Source organism: Anastrepha obliqua, chromosome 1, assembly GCF_027943255.1.
Source record: "Anastrepha obliqua isolate idAnaObli1 chromosome 1, idAnaObli1_1.0, whole genome shotgun sequence".
Classification (NCBI taxonomy): domain Eukaryota; kingdom Metazoa; phylum Arthropoda; class Insecta; order Diptera; family Tephritidae; genus Anastrepha; species Anastrepha obliqua.
Genome location: NC_072892.1, coordinates 64,155,325 through 64,172,090, shown reverse-complemented (window position 1 = coordinate 64,172,090; position 16,766 = coordinate 64,155,325). Strand labels below are relative to the sequence as shown.

Genomic DNA, 16,766 nt, shown 5'->3' with positions numbered 1-16,766 from the left:
CAGATGTCGATTCGTGTAAACACTTTGAAATAAATTCTTAAAGAAAAAGAGAAAACTTTTTTCATCTTTCTTCTCGTAGTTCTCCAGTGAAAAGAAAGTAAAGGGTTGCCTCTAAATTATTATTAAGCTGAGAGGGGTGAGAGAGAGAAAATTTACTCACAACGTAACGGGTTGAGGTGGACAAAAAAGATATTTCCCAAAATTTTGTAAGGACCTAGAGTGCTCAAGACCATATAGTACCATTATTTGGGCATGTATTGGTATTTTTAAGCCCAGTAATGTTCTTCTAATTAAGGCCAAGGCATTAGACCCAGAAAAGATGCTGCTTCGACTGTGCCAGACTAAGGAGAAATGAGCTGATTTAGCTTAAGAATATATGCATTTCCCAAGGTTCCCTTCGGATACACGTTCCCTTCAGGTACACACTCATTCGGCTATGACATTCCAAAAAGACAATTGCCTCCAATTGTCTGCAATTATTGTTAATTCGTTGCTAATAATGGCTGAGAGTGTTTGTAGAGCGCCTAATGGTGCAAATATCTGCATCGCTTAGACTTGGCGTAGTCCTTATTGCCCAGAATGATTGGAGGAAGAGGAAACTGTCGAACATGTGGCGTTTTATTACATAAGGTTCGCAAGGAACGCAACGACCTAGCAAACACAACTGACGTGTCTCTGACGTGCCCAATAATATAGTCCCACTCAAGCATTTGAGTCAGGTTAAAAAGGGAGGGTGGCGCAAGCTTTTGCAACCAGAATTATCATGGAACTGGCAACATTGATTGGAGGCGAAGGATGCTGGAACGTACGAGGTGTGTTCAAAAAGTTTTGCGAATTTTGAATTTTTGCAAGTTATGTATATTCAAATTTTGATTTTTTTGTGGCGATATGTTGGTACTCATGTCTCTCACTCATGCCGACGAGTTCGGCCTTTTTGAATGTTCAGTTAATTGTTCACATCTGCTTTGCTTGCACGTGTTTCGGCTCGTCTTCGCGCGGATGCACTCCGAATGTTGACTGTGCCATACGAGGAAGCTACTTTGGACCAAAGCAACGTTGATCGGTGGCACAAAATGTTCTCAGAAGGCCGAGAAGATGTGAACGACGAAAAGCAGGCCGGACGCCCGATCACTTTAACAACAGACGAAAAAATTGATGAAAATGGTATTGGCCAATCGTCGAATCACCGTTAGAGAAGTTGTTGAGGTCCTAGACATATCGATTGCCTCGTGCCCTTTGATTTTTTCCAATGATTTGGGCAGACATGAGACAGGTTGCCGCAAATTTCGTGCCAAAACTGCTCAATTTCGACCAAAAGCAGTATTGCATGAACATTGCAATTGAGATGTTGGACTCTGTCCGCGACGATCCAAATATGCTCCAGAGGATCACAACTGGTGACGAATCGTGGGTTTATGGTTATGACGTGGAAACCAAAGCTCAGTCATCTCAATGGAAGCTGCCGCACGAACCAAGACTGAAAAAAACGCGCCAAGTTCGGTCGTATGTAAAAGTTTTGCTTACCGTTTTCTTCGATTCCAGGGGCGTTGTGCATGATGAGTTCTTGCCACAGGGTAAAACGGTCAATAAGGAATATTACCTGCAAGTTGTGCTGAATTTGCGCGAAACAATCCGCCGGAAACGCCCGGATTTGTGGAAGAACAAAAATTGGCTCTGGCATCACGATAACGCCCCTGCTCACACATCGTGTCTTGTGCGCGACTTTTTGGCCAAAAACAATAAACTAATAATGCCGCCGTAGCCGAATGGGTTGGTGCGTGATTACCATTCGGAATTCACAGAGAGGTCGTTGGTTCGAATCTCGGTGAAAGCAAAATTAATAAAAACATTTTTCTAATAGCGGTCGCCCCTTGGCAGGCAATGGCAAACCTCCGAGTGTATTTCTGCCATGAAAAAGCTCCTCATAAAAATATCTGCCGTTCGGAGTCGGCTTGAAACTGTAGGTCCCTCCATTTGTGGAACAACATCAAGACGCACACCACAAATAGGAGGAGGAGCTCGGCCAAACACCTAACAGAAGTGTACGCGCCAATTATTTATTTATTTATTTTAATAATGCCACAGCCACCGTATTCCCCAGATCTGGTCTCCTGTGACTTTTTCTTGTTCCCGAAACTCAAGAGGCCTATGAAAGGACGACGCTACGCTACGATTGACGAAATAAAGACGACATCGAAGGAGGAGCTGAACAAGATAAAAAAAAAAAATGATTTTTTGAAGTGCTTCGAAGGTTGGAAAAAACGTTGGCACAAGTGCATACCCCATGGGGATTACTTTGAAGGGAACAAAATGATATTAATGAATAAATAAATAATTTTTGAAAAAAAAACAAAATTCGCGATACTTTTTGAGCACACCTCGTATGCTAGACGAACAAAGCAGTAAGAACAACTGCCGCGTTGATAAAATGTAGCAAGACGAACAGCAGACGTACATATGTAACTGACGATTGAGTTTACTGCTCACGAGGTTCTCCAGACGTAATTACCAAAACGGTATCCCTATCTCGAGGATATCAACAATGCCATTGCCATTTAGATTAAAGAAGCTCACTTCAATGCTTCTATGTATTGGAATGCTTAGTACTGGAATTACTAGCCTTTGAGAGGAAAAAGTTGTGGGCATTAAAGAACGAGAAGATCGAAGAAGGAGTTAGCAAACCTGCAGCGCACGAAATAAAGTACGAAACGATAAAACACCGTTGGAGAAACGAAACGCGTGGCAGATGGGCGGCTAGGCCAATAAAAGACATCGCTACATGGTACAGCAGGAAGCCTATTTTTATACAACCCAAATATTTTCGGGGTACGGATATTTCCAGAAATACCTGTTTAAAATAAGGAAATGATGCTACCGAAAATGACGCGGAACACATCTTTTTCCAATGCACGCGTTGGGGAAAATTAAGTTCGAACGCTGAAGAATGCAGTCGGTCACATAACCATGGAAAATGTAATCGACAAGCTGTTAAGCAGCGAGGAAACGTGAGAAATCATCAGTCGTTTCGAGGAAAAAATTCTCCGAATGAAGACGCAAGACCTGGAAGCAGGCACACAAGCACAGGCCTTGTAAATAGAAAAATGGAACGCCACTCTGAAGTAATGCGAAAGCGGTTCCTGGGTGGGCGACGGTTCCAAACGAGGCGGAGTTCTTCAGTCTCCGGACATACCATCGCAGCGACGACAGCTTTGCTTGTGCATTAGGCATTTTCAGCCTCCCCATCAGCAAAACATAAAGAATACAAAAATTTATTGGAGTGCCTTTGATTGGCAAGCCTCTTTAGATTGGCGAGCACTGGTTCGCGGAGTCAATAGCGGATCTTAGCCTTTTGATGTCTAGTCTATTTTTGATGGTTTATGATAACTTTTTTCGAATTATAAGATTAGCTCGCTTTTTTAAATATAACTACATAAATTCTATAAATAAAGTTCTACTGTCAAGTTGTCAAGCCTCGATTGTACAGAGATATATACAGAGTGGATCATGAGTAGGCACCCTATTTGAAGATGGGCACCCTAATTTTTAAGAATGACGCCATCTGTCATCTCGACACTATCCTTTTTTGGCCGCTCTTATTTTCTCTAATTTAAAATGAAAACAAAAAAACAAAAAAAAAAATACAACTTATTATTATACTTCTGCGCCACCTTGTATGTATGTTCGAATATAATATTTATGGGAAAGCATTAATGACTGTCTTTATATGGATACTCTTATAAACTGTCAGTCTTGCAAAAGTGTTCGAGGTTTAATTTAGTTTATTTAAAGATAATTTGATTATAACTTTTTGATGAGAGTTCAATAAAGGAAGCAACTTGAATGCAATAACTTGATTGTTTGATTATTAAATGTAAAAATTACTAGAAATTGGTTACAAATTTAATAAATATGTAGGTACATACACTATTACTCATATAACATTACTTTACATTTTTTTTTACATTGTATACAAATTTAGCAATTTCATAAAAAAAGAGATAACCAGCATAAATTCTCTTGGTGTTGGAACGGAAGTGTTTTTTCTGCTAAAATCGTGAATAAACAATTAAAATCCTATTTAAAATGTAAATTCTAGGCATTAAAAATAATGCAAAATTCGCTAAAATCTTTAATAAATACAAATAAAAATTTATTAAAATGCGTTTTTTTTTCTTTAAAACATTACAAGGTGAATTAAGAATGCTTTGAATGCTTCTACCTAAACCAACTTAGTACGTATGGTATTTTTTGTTTTTGGTATTCAAGCACAACACTTATGCACTTTTCTTATTACAACTATATTTTTTTTTTAATTTTTCAATTTTACCTTGCAGATTTTGGCTAAATAATTTACTTTTTCGTTTTGTTTTTTCTTTTTCTTTCATTTCAATTCATTTTTACACAACTTTAATTTGAGCTAAATAATTTAACAATTTGTCTTTTCTGTCTTCTCTGCTTTGTGTGTGTTTGTTTTTTATTCAGCTGTCACTGCGTCACCGGTGCTGATGCCACTTAGTAGTAAGTTGCCACTGAACGCTGCCGCCGAAGTTTGTGTTATGCCATCACGCAAAGCCAGCTGGTAGGCCACCTCAAAGGCTTGACCTAGCGTTAGTATGATATCGGTGGCCAGGTCCTAGGGAAAATTAAGAATATAGTTTGAGAGTTTAGAAAGTGAAGAAAAAAGCTGAGGAGTTTATAAATTAGTATTTTGAAATATCATTAACGGCGACAGCTTTTTGAGATGAAGTTATTAAAAAATATCTAAATTTTTTTGAACACGCAAACGACGTTATCATTGAAAATGATTTTTGCATGCTATTAGTACATAAAATTAAAAAGACAAAAATATGTAACTTGTTTTATATTTATTTTATTTTTATTTTAAAACTAGCTGACCCGGCGAACTTTATTCCGCCCTAGAGGCAATAAAAAAGCAGATTTTTGATTTTATTAAGTTAATTTTTTTCTTAATCAAGTATTTCAATGATTTTATAGCTTTAATAGATTGCACTCTTCAGTTAAGCACCTTGTGATACACGACATTTTTGAAGTGAAAACTTCTTTAGAATCGTTGGGAGTGATTTGAGAAAAAGTGAAACGAAAAAAGCGACACTGTTGGCTACGAATATTACATATACACGTAGCGACGAACTAAATAACTTTTAGGCCAGCGCCGACAGCATGGCGCGGTAGCCGAGCGACTAGCAATGTGAGCTTCCGATCCAAAATCCTTGGTTCGAATCACAAGAAAAAAATTTTTTTTATACAGTTATTTTATTTTATTTTATGATATGTTTATGAGGAGCTTTTTTTCATGGCAGAAATACACTCGGTGTTTTGCCATTGCCTGCTGAGGGGTGAGCGCTATTAGAAAAATAGTTTTCCTTAATTTTGGTGTTTTCACCGAGATTCGAACTGACGTTCTCTCTGTGAATTCTGAATAGTAGTCACGCACCAACCCATTCGGCTACGGCGTTTGTTTAATTTTACTGATGCAAAAATGAGGAAAAATATATGAATAAAGTTTGCTTACTGTTAACACATTTTCCAAAGGTGACGCAGAACCAAAAAAAAAGTCGATTTTCAAACAAATACGAGTGCACATGTGTAATTGTGTTAGAGTTTCGGTCACGCCCCAGCAAAACCTGCGTGCATATGTGTTTGTAACATTCAAAAAAATGTAATGTAGAGTTTCGGTCACGCAGGTTTTGCTGGGGACGCTCATAATAGCAACCGCGTGTGTATTTTTATATTCGTAAATATTTTCATTTTTAAATATTTACCGCAATTATGCCGAAAAATAATGCAGAAAAGTGTCGTGAATATCGACAGAAAAAGAAAAATCAATAAATAGCATCACGGAATTCATTCACGAAAATTTAATAAAGTATACACCAAACAATAAAGTTCCAATGATTTTAAGTGGCGATTTTAACGTAAATTTTGCATTGGACACAGCGGTTCCTTTAATTGACGTTCTCAATACAACATTCAATTTAAAAATGTGTAACAATCGCACTGAATCGACAACACGATCAAAAACAACCATTGACGCGGTATTTCAAAGATATGTTGACAACATCGAAACCAAAGCATTTGTATCATATTTTAGCTATCATAAGCCACTCGTATCATTTGTTGAAATTGAAAACATTGAGGATGAATAATAATAAAATGAAGAAAATAAAATATGAACTTTATAGCAATATTATAATGAACCTATAATAATCCCGCTCCTAATGCTGCTTTCGTCTTATTCTCTCTCAGTTTGTTTTACGGAAGGTTTCACTTCTATCGCGTCTAACCGTTAGACTGGTGTTTTTTTTTGTTTTATTATCAGGTGCAAGAACAAACAACGCAGATGGTTTTCAGACTCGTGAGCATGCCACATATAATTGACCATGTGAGAAACATTGATTTTCCAAATTCAGACCACAAACTTTCAAGGATTGGCCTTGTGATTTGTTAATGGTCATGGCGAATGTAGGACGGATCGGAAATTGAAGTCTGTTAAACTCAAACGGAAGATCGGTTGGGATCATCGGGATCCTCGGAATGAGAACTTCTTCACCTTCGAATTCTCCTTTGAGTATCGTTGCGTAAATCACATTGTTCATCAATTTATTTACCACCAAACGCGTACCGTTGCAAAGTTTTGGTTTATGTTTCGAAGCATAATTACTATGGAGCCAACTTTTAGGCGTAAATTGTGCGGTGGTAAGCCAGGCACATCCAAGGAGTTTAAAAATTCAATTGGATAGTTGGTGGCTTCGTCTTCATTTGTTACACAGTCAATGGATTTGAATGAATGCATTGATGCATGATTCCAATGATATAATTTTGAGTTCTGTAGCTTAGGTCATCTACATCTTTATTCTTAGCCGCTAAAATTGTTCGCTCACTCAACCATTCATTATTTTTGTAGTTATTAATGATGTTTGGGAATACTTTATTGATAAGGTCGTCTTTCGATGTGGCAAAGTTACAGAAATTCTGAGGAAATGAAATCAATCCGCTCGATTCGTCGACAGGTACTCGACCGATAGTCAGTAATTGCTCAGAGAAATCTTCAGTAGATGTATCATTAAGTAATGCAACTCTCATGCTTGTTGTCAGCTGAAGTTTCTTCACATAGCGCCATAGATTCGATTATTTGAAGCAAGCGTTTATTTCGTCAGCAGCCGTTGATCTTGGAATTACTGGCAGTGTTATTATTATCATCAAATTACTATTATGACACCGCGTTACACACATTCTGTCCGTCCTATGAACCAAATATAACTTTAAACGAGCAATTCTTGTATGCATATCTGTATAGCCACACGATCTCAGGATTAGCTTAACGGATTTGAATGAAATTGGGCACACAGATAGTGTATCACATTTCTAGACTTTTCACCTAGGTGTTGCCACTGACAATGTTTCACAGGGTTGCCACCTGTTCGAAATTAAAAAAAAAAATCGCATGAGATATGCCGATGTGGGTATCAAAAGAAAGGTATTTTACTCCGCATTACAATAGAGATATAAAACCCCGCATTTTTTTATTAATTTTATTATATTAAAATTAAAAATTGTTACATTAAACATTTTAATGCTTTTAAAGAACTTAGGCCTTTTATTTTTGCGTTCGTAAGCATTTGTGTCAGTATCGCGACAAATAGACCAACAGTATTCGCCAAGCATATGCGTAATGTCTTGTCCTTTAAAGCGCTTTTCAATAGCCGCAATGTCCTGATGGAACCCTTCGCCATTTTCATCGCTACAAGCTCCTAAATCACCAGGGAAACAATCTAAATGATTGTGAAGGAAATGGATCTTTAGCGACATTAATATGCCCATTCCGCCATATGCCGAAATCATTTCTGCAACAATATTTTTATAATTGTCAGCTCGTTCGTTGCCAAGAAACTGCTCAATAACGGCAACTGTGCCTTTCCATGCACGTTGTTCGATAGCATTCAATTTTGATGAAAATTCATAACTTGCAACTATTTTTTTTATCTGCGGACCACTGAAAACACCTTAAATTACACATATCATTAAAAAAATAAAGTTACCGTTGAAAAAAAAATACCTGCATGAATCTTTGCACCGCTCAGTTTCGGAAAAATATATATTTTTTTAATTTTACATAATAAAAACATTTCCACGAGTCTGCCTGCAGAAATTCAGCGCGATTGGATTACGGAAAAAGGGTTAAAAATTGATCCAAAGTTTTTCACACAGGCGGACTACGAGCTCTATATTTTATACATAAAAAAAAAATTCTGACGTGTACATGAAAATCGCCGATACACGTGTATTTTTATTTTTTCTCCTCTTTCCGAAAAAGTAAATTTGGTTCATAGGACAGAAAAAAAGTTCGTTTTTGTAACGCAGTGCTATTATCAAATTTTCTACTTACCCATAGACAAAATTACGTTTAGCTGTCATTTGCGTTTTGTTATTCCATATCAGATGCGTTTTTGTTATACCACATTTTATAGCGACTTCACGGAAACGCGTTCGAATGGGATAAAAAGTATCCTATGTCCGTCTCCTGGTTCTAAGCTACCTCTCCACCAGTTTTCAGCCAAATCGGTTCAGCCGTTCTCGAATTATAAATAGTGTAACTAACATGACTTTCTTTTATATATGTACAATATATAGATTTGAAAGGTTTTTAAATTGATATTCGGTATTTTCGTTACTGCTTTCATCGACATTTTTAATTTAAATTTTTCGGATGGTTGTACATACTCAGATGTCAGATATATAGATTTAAGTTTTTCAATATGAATATCTTTCAGCCGATCGTAGCCGCAGATATCAAGAGATAAGTCCAAAGTAAACAACGCTCAACGCGTGAATGTAAGAGTTTTTTTCTTTCAACCAAGTTTTTTCATTTTTTTTCAACCATTTTTTTCTTTTGAGTTGAACAGTTGGCGTAATTTTGGCCGGCGTTACTTGTGTCGTGAAAAATTTTATACCAATACATACATTTAGTTTGGTATTGTTCATATAAACACTCGAGCCTGTGATGTGCTTAGTGCGCAGTTTTTCCCAAAATACCTTTATCTTTATTGATTTTAATATTTTGCGATGCCATGTTAAGCTTAAATTCATTGGATTTTGTAGGCATAAAACCTTCGAATAATGCCTTAGCAACTCGGCACTTTCCGCGTGCCAGTTATATTGAACAGTTGGCAATAAAATGGCGACCCGATGTTTGCCTTCTAAAGCTTTGATATTATGCATAATTGTTTTTGTGATACGGAAAATATTTGAAGTTATACAAATTTAATTTTTTTTATAATTATTGAATACCATTGAATCTCTTGATTACTTTCTTATTACATTTTCTGCCTTCATTGCCTTGCACAAAATACGCTGCCACATCTGCCAAAATCATTTCCAATAACAAAATAAAAATCTTCACTGGCTTTATTACGTACTAGCAAACCCGGCCCGCTTCGCTGGGCAAAGACACGGCGGGTCCACGTTTTGGCATATATTTCGAGACCCTATTAAAGCACTTATCAACAGCTTTCATTTGATACCCATATTGTACATATACAACCAAAGGTTACCCGAGTCCACGTTTTGACCTATATCTCGAGACCCCAGTCACGGAGCGGCATGAAAAATACTCTGTACTAAAGCATGCACCAACAGCTTCAATTTGATATCCATATTGTACAAACACATTCTAGGGTCCACGTTTTGGTCTCTATCTCGAGACCCTAGTCACGGAGCGGCATGAAAAATACTCTGAACTACAGCATTCACCAACAGCTTCCATTTGATGCCCATATTGTACATACACAACCAAAGGTTACCCGCGTCCACGTTTTGACCTATATCTCGAGGCCCCAGTCACGGAGCGGCATGAAAAATACTCTGTACTAAAGCATTCACCAACAGCTTCAATTTGATATTCATATTGTACAAACACATTCTATGGTCCACGTTTTGGTCTCTATCTCGAGACCCTAGTCACGGAGCGGCATGAAAAATACTCTGAACTACAGCAGTCACCAACAGCTTCCATTTGATACTCATATTGTACATATACAACCAAAGGTTACCCGCGTCCACGTTTTGACCTATATCTCGAGGCCCCAGTCACGGAGCGGCATGTAAAATACTCTGTACTAAAGCATTCACCAACAGCTTCCAGTTGATATCCATATTGTACAAACACATTCTATGGTCCACGTTTTGGTCTCTATCTCGAGACCTTAGTCACGGAGCGGCATGAAAAATACTCTGAACTACAGCATTCACCAACAGCTTCCATTTGATACCCATATTGTATATACACATCCGAAGGTTACCCGGGTCCACGTTTTGACCTATAGCTCGAGACCCTTTTTTTTAATAAGAAGTATCCTATTTTACTTCTAACACCTCCAAAAACATGTGTACAAAGTTTCATAACAATCGGTTAAGTAGTTTTGGCGTGAAAGCGTAACAAACAAACTTACATTCACATTTATAATATTAGTAGGGATAGGGATAGGGATTTGTTATTGTTATTAACTTCACTGACTTCACTGGGCTCTCCATTTTCGCTTTCTGGTTCTCTTATCTACTCTCAAGGAGCATGTTCTTAGTAATTTAAAAAGTTTCAGCAATTTATCTCAAGAAATGAACGGTGTACTGAGTATGACTGAGAGTGAATCATAAAGAGAGTATAAGAAAGTGGTTGCATATTTCAAGGGGCCATATTTGTTTATTTTTTATTTTGTGTGTACTTTGACGTTCCTTCCGTAAAGAGCTTATCTGAGTGTAGCCTATGTGAAACCTTTGACCGAGTAATTTGCTGGAATATTTTATCCCACTAGCGATCCTTTAAAAGCTAGTTTATTTTAGGCTTTCAAAAAATGGAGGTATAAATTACCCTTTGGTGAGTGAGCTACTGGCTTAAAATGTTCTACAAAGTTATTCCTCGCGAAATTTTACTTTATGTACCCAAAGTAAATATTTCGCTCCAATATGAATTTTAATCCTGTTTTTCCGACTTATTCTAAAAAGACTCAGACAAAAAATTGCATATTTAATATGATAATCAAAATAAAACTTTACCTGAGAATGCAAAAAGATTTGGAGGTGAACTCTGAAATTCTAATAACAGTTTCATCTTTTTGGTATGCAGAGATTCGAACATTTTATCGGGCTTAGAATTCTCATTTCCCAATAGTAATTAAAAAAAATTAACTAAATTTGGTTGCAAGTGAATTAAAATGATTTGCGATGGATGTGTCGATGAGTCATGATTTACTTTCACACTATATACTCATATATAATTCGTCGAGCTTCTTCTCCCATTTGATGCTATTCCTCAAATGGAGAGACTCCGGCTCCGAACGGCAAATATTTTTTATGATATTTTTTATTTTTTCAAGGTAGAAATACACTCGGAGGTTTGCCATTGACGGCCGAGGGGTATCTGCTATTAGAAAAAACGTTTTCTATCATTTGGTGTTTTAAGCAAAGATTTTCGCATCTGCGCTTTTCCTCAGTAGAGTCGCACCCCATTCGGCTACAGCGACCAACGTTTTCACATTAGCTTTGGCTAATATTTCTATCCAATGTTTCGTGAAGTATCGATCAAACAATTTTAAGTTTATGTTCGTTGTCAAGGTGATATTTCACACTGAAAAAACTGTTCTGCTGTTGTTTCATTCTGGTGTGAGAGACAGGATGTTAAGAATGGAATGAAAGAGCTAAAATTCGGTACATTTTAAAGTTTTTCTTTGATAAAGGCGAAAATGCAAGCCAGGCCGCTAAAATTGTGAATGGTGTTTATAATGCTGGTACTGTGTAACAGCTAACAATTTTGGCTTCGGGGACTCCGTTCAGGCATTTTTGATGTTAAAGAAAATGTCAAAAATGTCGAATCGAAGTTGTCCTGCATATTAGTAGTCATAGCGTCGCCCAGAATCTAAAGATAAAAAAGTTTTAAACCATTTGCACAAAAATTTAACGCAAAAATAATGGATTTCATTTTCCCCATGTAGGATTTTCAAAAATGGTTAATGCACTTTTACTCAGCTATTATCTGCTTATTTCCGGCCAATATCGGAAAATTATGCCCTTTGAAAAATGTATCTTGAAACATTCTTGAAAATTTCAAATGAATTATTTTGAAAAAAATATGCTAAAGGTTAATATGTAGTAATACTTATGTACCTCAACTTCGCTCTACTTACTACTTTATAAAAATTTGAAAAAAGAGAAAGAGAGAAAAATGTTACACCCACCGTACTCTCGACATAGAAGACATGGCAGTAGTGGATATCCAGCTCCTTGGTGATGTAAGCAAAATGCCGTAAATCATCCGAATCCTGGCAGGCGCAGTTGATATTTTGTATTTCATGTTCACAAATTGTGTGCTGAAAGAATCGAAAGTAGAAAAAAAATGTAAACTAGTGGCTAAGTTTGGGCGACACCGAATTTTATTAAATATTGCCTCAAAATATGCATGAAATAGAAATACCTATGCCCTTTTAGAAAGATTTTTTGTACATGGAAGCGCGGTCTAATTTTATGAATTTCTCAACTGTACTTAGATAAGAGACAAATGTATTCCTACCTGAGGGTGAGTAAATGTGACAGAAATTTAAAAAATGAACACTTTATTCGGAAGAAAAACGCTTCATTTCTTAAACACAGCCTCCTTTTACCATGGTGAAAAGATTTTTTAAAGGTGTACTACGTACCAGACCGTTGTTCGGCTCTGAGCGAATTTGACAGATGTGCTAATGTGAGTTGGGATGTGTTTCACAAAATTTAGTTTGTGGTAGTGATAAAATGCTCATACCTTTGGTTTGTTTACGAATGCGGTGAATACAAACGTGCAAAGCGGCAAATTGTATTTTTTAAATTAATATTGATATTTTAATTGATATTCAAATATAGCTAAATTTGATTTAAAACACACAACTTTTCACAATTGGCCAATCACGCAGCAGTATTCGCCCACCATTTCGCACATTTGTATTCTTTGCATTCGTAAACAAACCAAAGGTATGAGCACTGACTGTGATGATTTTTATCCTATATCATTACAAGCTAAATTTTGTGAAAGATATAATAAGTGACGTGGAATCCAAAGTTTTCCTCAAAAATTAATTTTTCACCATACCTAACGAGCAAACCTGGTAATCTTTCACCTTTTCCCTTTTACCTCGTTGCGTAAAGTATCCAAGCAAATATTTGTATGCCCACTAAAAATACGATCTCTCGCGGCTCTCAAAATATTATATAAGTATGTTTGTTCCTCTTCACTTCATTTGACCCAAATTTTGTACCACCGAGCACAACAATTCACTTTGAACTGGGAAATAATCGCAGGAGGAGAAAACTGGAGAATATGCGGGATGAGAAAATAATTCGTAACTACTAGTGCAATTTCGCCATTGTAATTGTGAAGTTATGCTCCAGTGTCTTGTGTTGACGGGAGAGAATTTTTCTCCTGGCTAAACGCGATTGGCTAATCGCTCAATGCAAATGCTATTACAAAACGTGGTTTTTACTTCAAATCAGCGTCGAATTGATCAAACAGCTACGCATAAAAAAAAAAACCAATGATCGTTTTTCTCTTTTCTAATCGATGCAAATAAGAGCGCGCGTATCCAAAAAACTGTCGTCATGGCTTTGTTGGCCCGCAAACCCTCATTAGTCTTCTTTGTCTTCGGTTTATCATGCAAAGATTCATATTCCTCTTGCTCTGTTGCGTTGTGCTGACTCCTTGTTTCGTCCAAAATTATGAAATGGATTGTGTGCCGTTCGTTAAACTTCGTTGAACACTTTTCTGAAGTTGTGAAACCATTGGGGTTGTTTTCAATGGCCATTCATTTTTGGTATAGCTTTTTTACATCTCAATAAGTATGAAAACTGAAATAATGTGAGCCTGTATCCTCTTCAAGCCTTCGTAATTTTACTTCTCATAGTCCAACTTCATACTGATTTTATTAGCCGTTTCCGGTGCAGCCCGAAGTTGAGTAAACCACTGACGTATGATTAAAATCGATGGCGAAGAGTCTTCATAGTACTTATTAAGTGTTGGTTTGGTTTGTCAATAATGAGCACACGATGACTCGATTCCGTTTAGTTATTAACAAATGTACGTAACAGATGTATATGGTTTTTTATGCACAGCTTTTTCATGTCAGAAGTGCATTCGGGAGTTTGCCATTGCCTGCCGAGGGCGACCGCTATTAAAAAAAACTTTTTCTACCATTCATGCCGACCTCGGACCATACCAAATGATAGTTACGCAAGAACCCATGCGGATACGCCAGATTAAAATACCCTAATAATTAACCCCAATAACTAATCAAAAATAGAAGAAATTTTGATTTTAAACTAAATTCCCTTTAATTTTTTTTTTAATAATTATTCCATAATTTTCCAAGAAAATCTGGAATATTTGAGGCTCGGAAACTCATCTTGCCAATAATTTTTAAAATGAAATTTTCATACATAAGAGACGGCCATTTCACGGATACAAATTTCTTCTTTAAAAATAAAATAAAAAAGTCAAACAAGAAAGAAAAATTTTCACACAAAAAAAACCATAATTCACCAAACCCATTAGTAGTTCATAAATGATCTCTACAAGTTTCTCATATTGCTTTTCAAAACTTATTTGGGTGCTATATAAAAAGTATATATTTAGTACATAAAATTTGTATCTCACCTTACTATTCACATCAATGAATTCTACGCCCAAATGCGATATGGCCAAGCAAACTAGCGCTGGTTTTTTCTGTTGCAATTTCGCTGAACGATTTACTTTTTGTTGTTGTTCATCAATATCATTGCGTTTGAGTTTTTGTATTGATTTACGTGTCGACTCGGTGCCACGTAACTCCTTCACAACCGTCGAGCCCAGGTACTGCAGGAGTTTAAGAATATTTTAGTAAAATTTTAGCTAAGAATCGCAAGGTGTAGATTTATAAAAGGTTCCAAGGAACTAAATCTGAAAAAGTCTTATGAAGTTCATAAAAGATATCACGAACAGCTAACTTCACTTATGCTTAATATATTTCATGTTTTCCACAAATGGATGGACCTACAGTTTTACACCACCTCCGAACGGCAGATGGGTTTCGATGAGGAGGTTTTTTGTGGCAGAAATACATTCAGATGTTTGCCATTGTTTACTGGGAGCCGACCGCTATTAGAAAAAAAATTTTCTATAATTTTGTTATTTCGCGCCCACAGCGGGTTTCGAACCCAAGTACTACCGAATGGTACCATTTTATATAATACAAAAATATGTTTAGCAATCAAATCTTATAAATACTCACATAAACTTCATATTTGATTTGTTCGTTGAGCAAAACATTCGCCGAATGTCGCCATTTTGTGCGTAAATTTACTGGTAAACCGAGCAGCAGTTCGGAAGGTGCACGTATTTGCAATTGTGGCTTCTCAGTTGGTGGTTGAGGCGCGGGTCTGAAACGAAAGTGAGAGAGGTGAGAGCGATTTTACGAGAACCTCCAGAGAATCTCAATGAAATGGCTTACCGATTTTTTCTATAACCCGTAACTGAGGTTCTTTGCTGAGGCTGTGCCTGTTGTTGTTTTCTTGGTTGCGGTTCTTTGTTGCCACATTCGCCATTCGCGGATGGTTCGATTTTCGTGACTTCGTGGTTTTCGGCTTCTCCACTTTTGTCTGTTTTATTTGGCTCTCGTATTTGTCTTATGTAGGCTACCGATTGGAGTATGCGTCGTCGATGGCCGAGCTTGTTGATCTCCAAAACTGTTTGCAGCTCGACATCCCATACTCCACAAACACTATCGATAGTGTTGTACAGATGTTTGCTGGGGGTGGGGAAAGGGGACGTATTTTTTAATATTAAATATAGCAATTTATGAGAAATAATTCATGAAGAGTCGTGCGAGTTTTTTATTTGAAATACTAAGAGATATTTTTATGATTTCGTTTGTATGATGTCTGTTTGACTGTTGTCAAATGAGGTTTGGTTCGGTAAGATGGTTGGCCATATGAGGGCCCATTTAAATGCCCTTGTGAGGGTAAAGAGGAGAAAGGGAGGAAAGAAAGTGTGCTAGAGTTGAATTGCTAGAATGGCTCTCGATCCTCAAATTGTTCCCCTATGTTCCCAGGCAAGTGTAGCGCTTTCCAAGCTGAGATCTACGATATATAAAGCAGCAAAAAAGATAAGACTAATGGACTTACCTCCAGAAAACCCTACCATTTTTGTTGAGAGTTAAGCAGCGATCAATGCATTGGCCACCACGCGCATTAACTCAAGAATTGTTAAAGAATACAGAAGGTCGCTCTCGCTTATCTAACAACACAACACCACACTTTGTTGGGTTCCCGGCCACTCTGGAGTGGAGGGAAATGAAAGAGCGGATTGGTGTAAAAGGAAAGGCTCTGAGCTAAAACTTCAGCGAGTGGTACAGGACATAAGCATTCCTTTAAACGAACTGCGATTGAATTGAACGTAATCGCGGAAACCAATAGAAAATGGTCTCTGTTTATTAACTGCATGATCTTCTAAGCGCTTTGGCCAAAACTAAATCTTAAAAGTATAAAATGTTTGCTTGGATTCAACAGATGAACTACCAGCGTCCTCACAGGTGTTATTATGCGTATCTGCAATATTGGCATCCTAGCCAGTAGAATGGGTGTACCTCACAATGACTTCTGCAAAACTGTGGAGATGAAGAAGAAATTGAGTCCTTACGATACCTCCTCTATGAAAGCCCTGTACTTCAAAGACGCCGTGCCAAATATCTTAGGGA

At 37.1% G+C, this 16,766-nt stretch overlaps 1 protein-coding gene across 1 annotated transcript in view; it reads right to left on the bottom strand.

The window, feature by feature from the left end:
* Nucleotides 1-3,974: 3,974 nt before the first annotated feature.
* Nucleotides 3,975-16,766, bottom strand: part of LOC129253313 (ankyrin repeat and sterile alpha motif domain-containing protein 1B) — a 49,857-nt gene continuing 37,065 nt past the window's right edge. The window contains exons 10-14 of the mRNA XM_054891620.1: nucleotides 15,522-15,818; nucleotides 15,303-15,450; nucleotides 14,690-14,887; nucleotides 12,249-12,380; nucleotides 3,975-4,633 (exon numbers count right to left, since the gene is read on the bottom strand). Of these exons, the coding sequence (XP_054747595.1) occupies nucleotides 4,475-4,633; nucleotides 12,249-12,380; nucleotides 14,690-14,887; nucleotides 15,303-15,450; nucleotides 15,522-15,818 (934 nt within the window). The 3' untranslated portion in view covers nucleotides 3,975-4,474. The remainder of the gene's footprint in view (nucleotides 4,634-12,248; nucleotides 12,381-14,689; nucleotides 14,888-15,302; nucleotides 15,451-15,521; nucleotides 15,819-16,766) is intronic.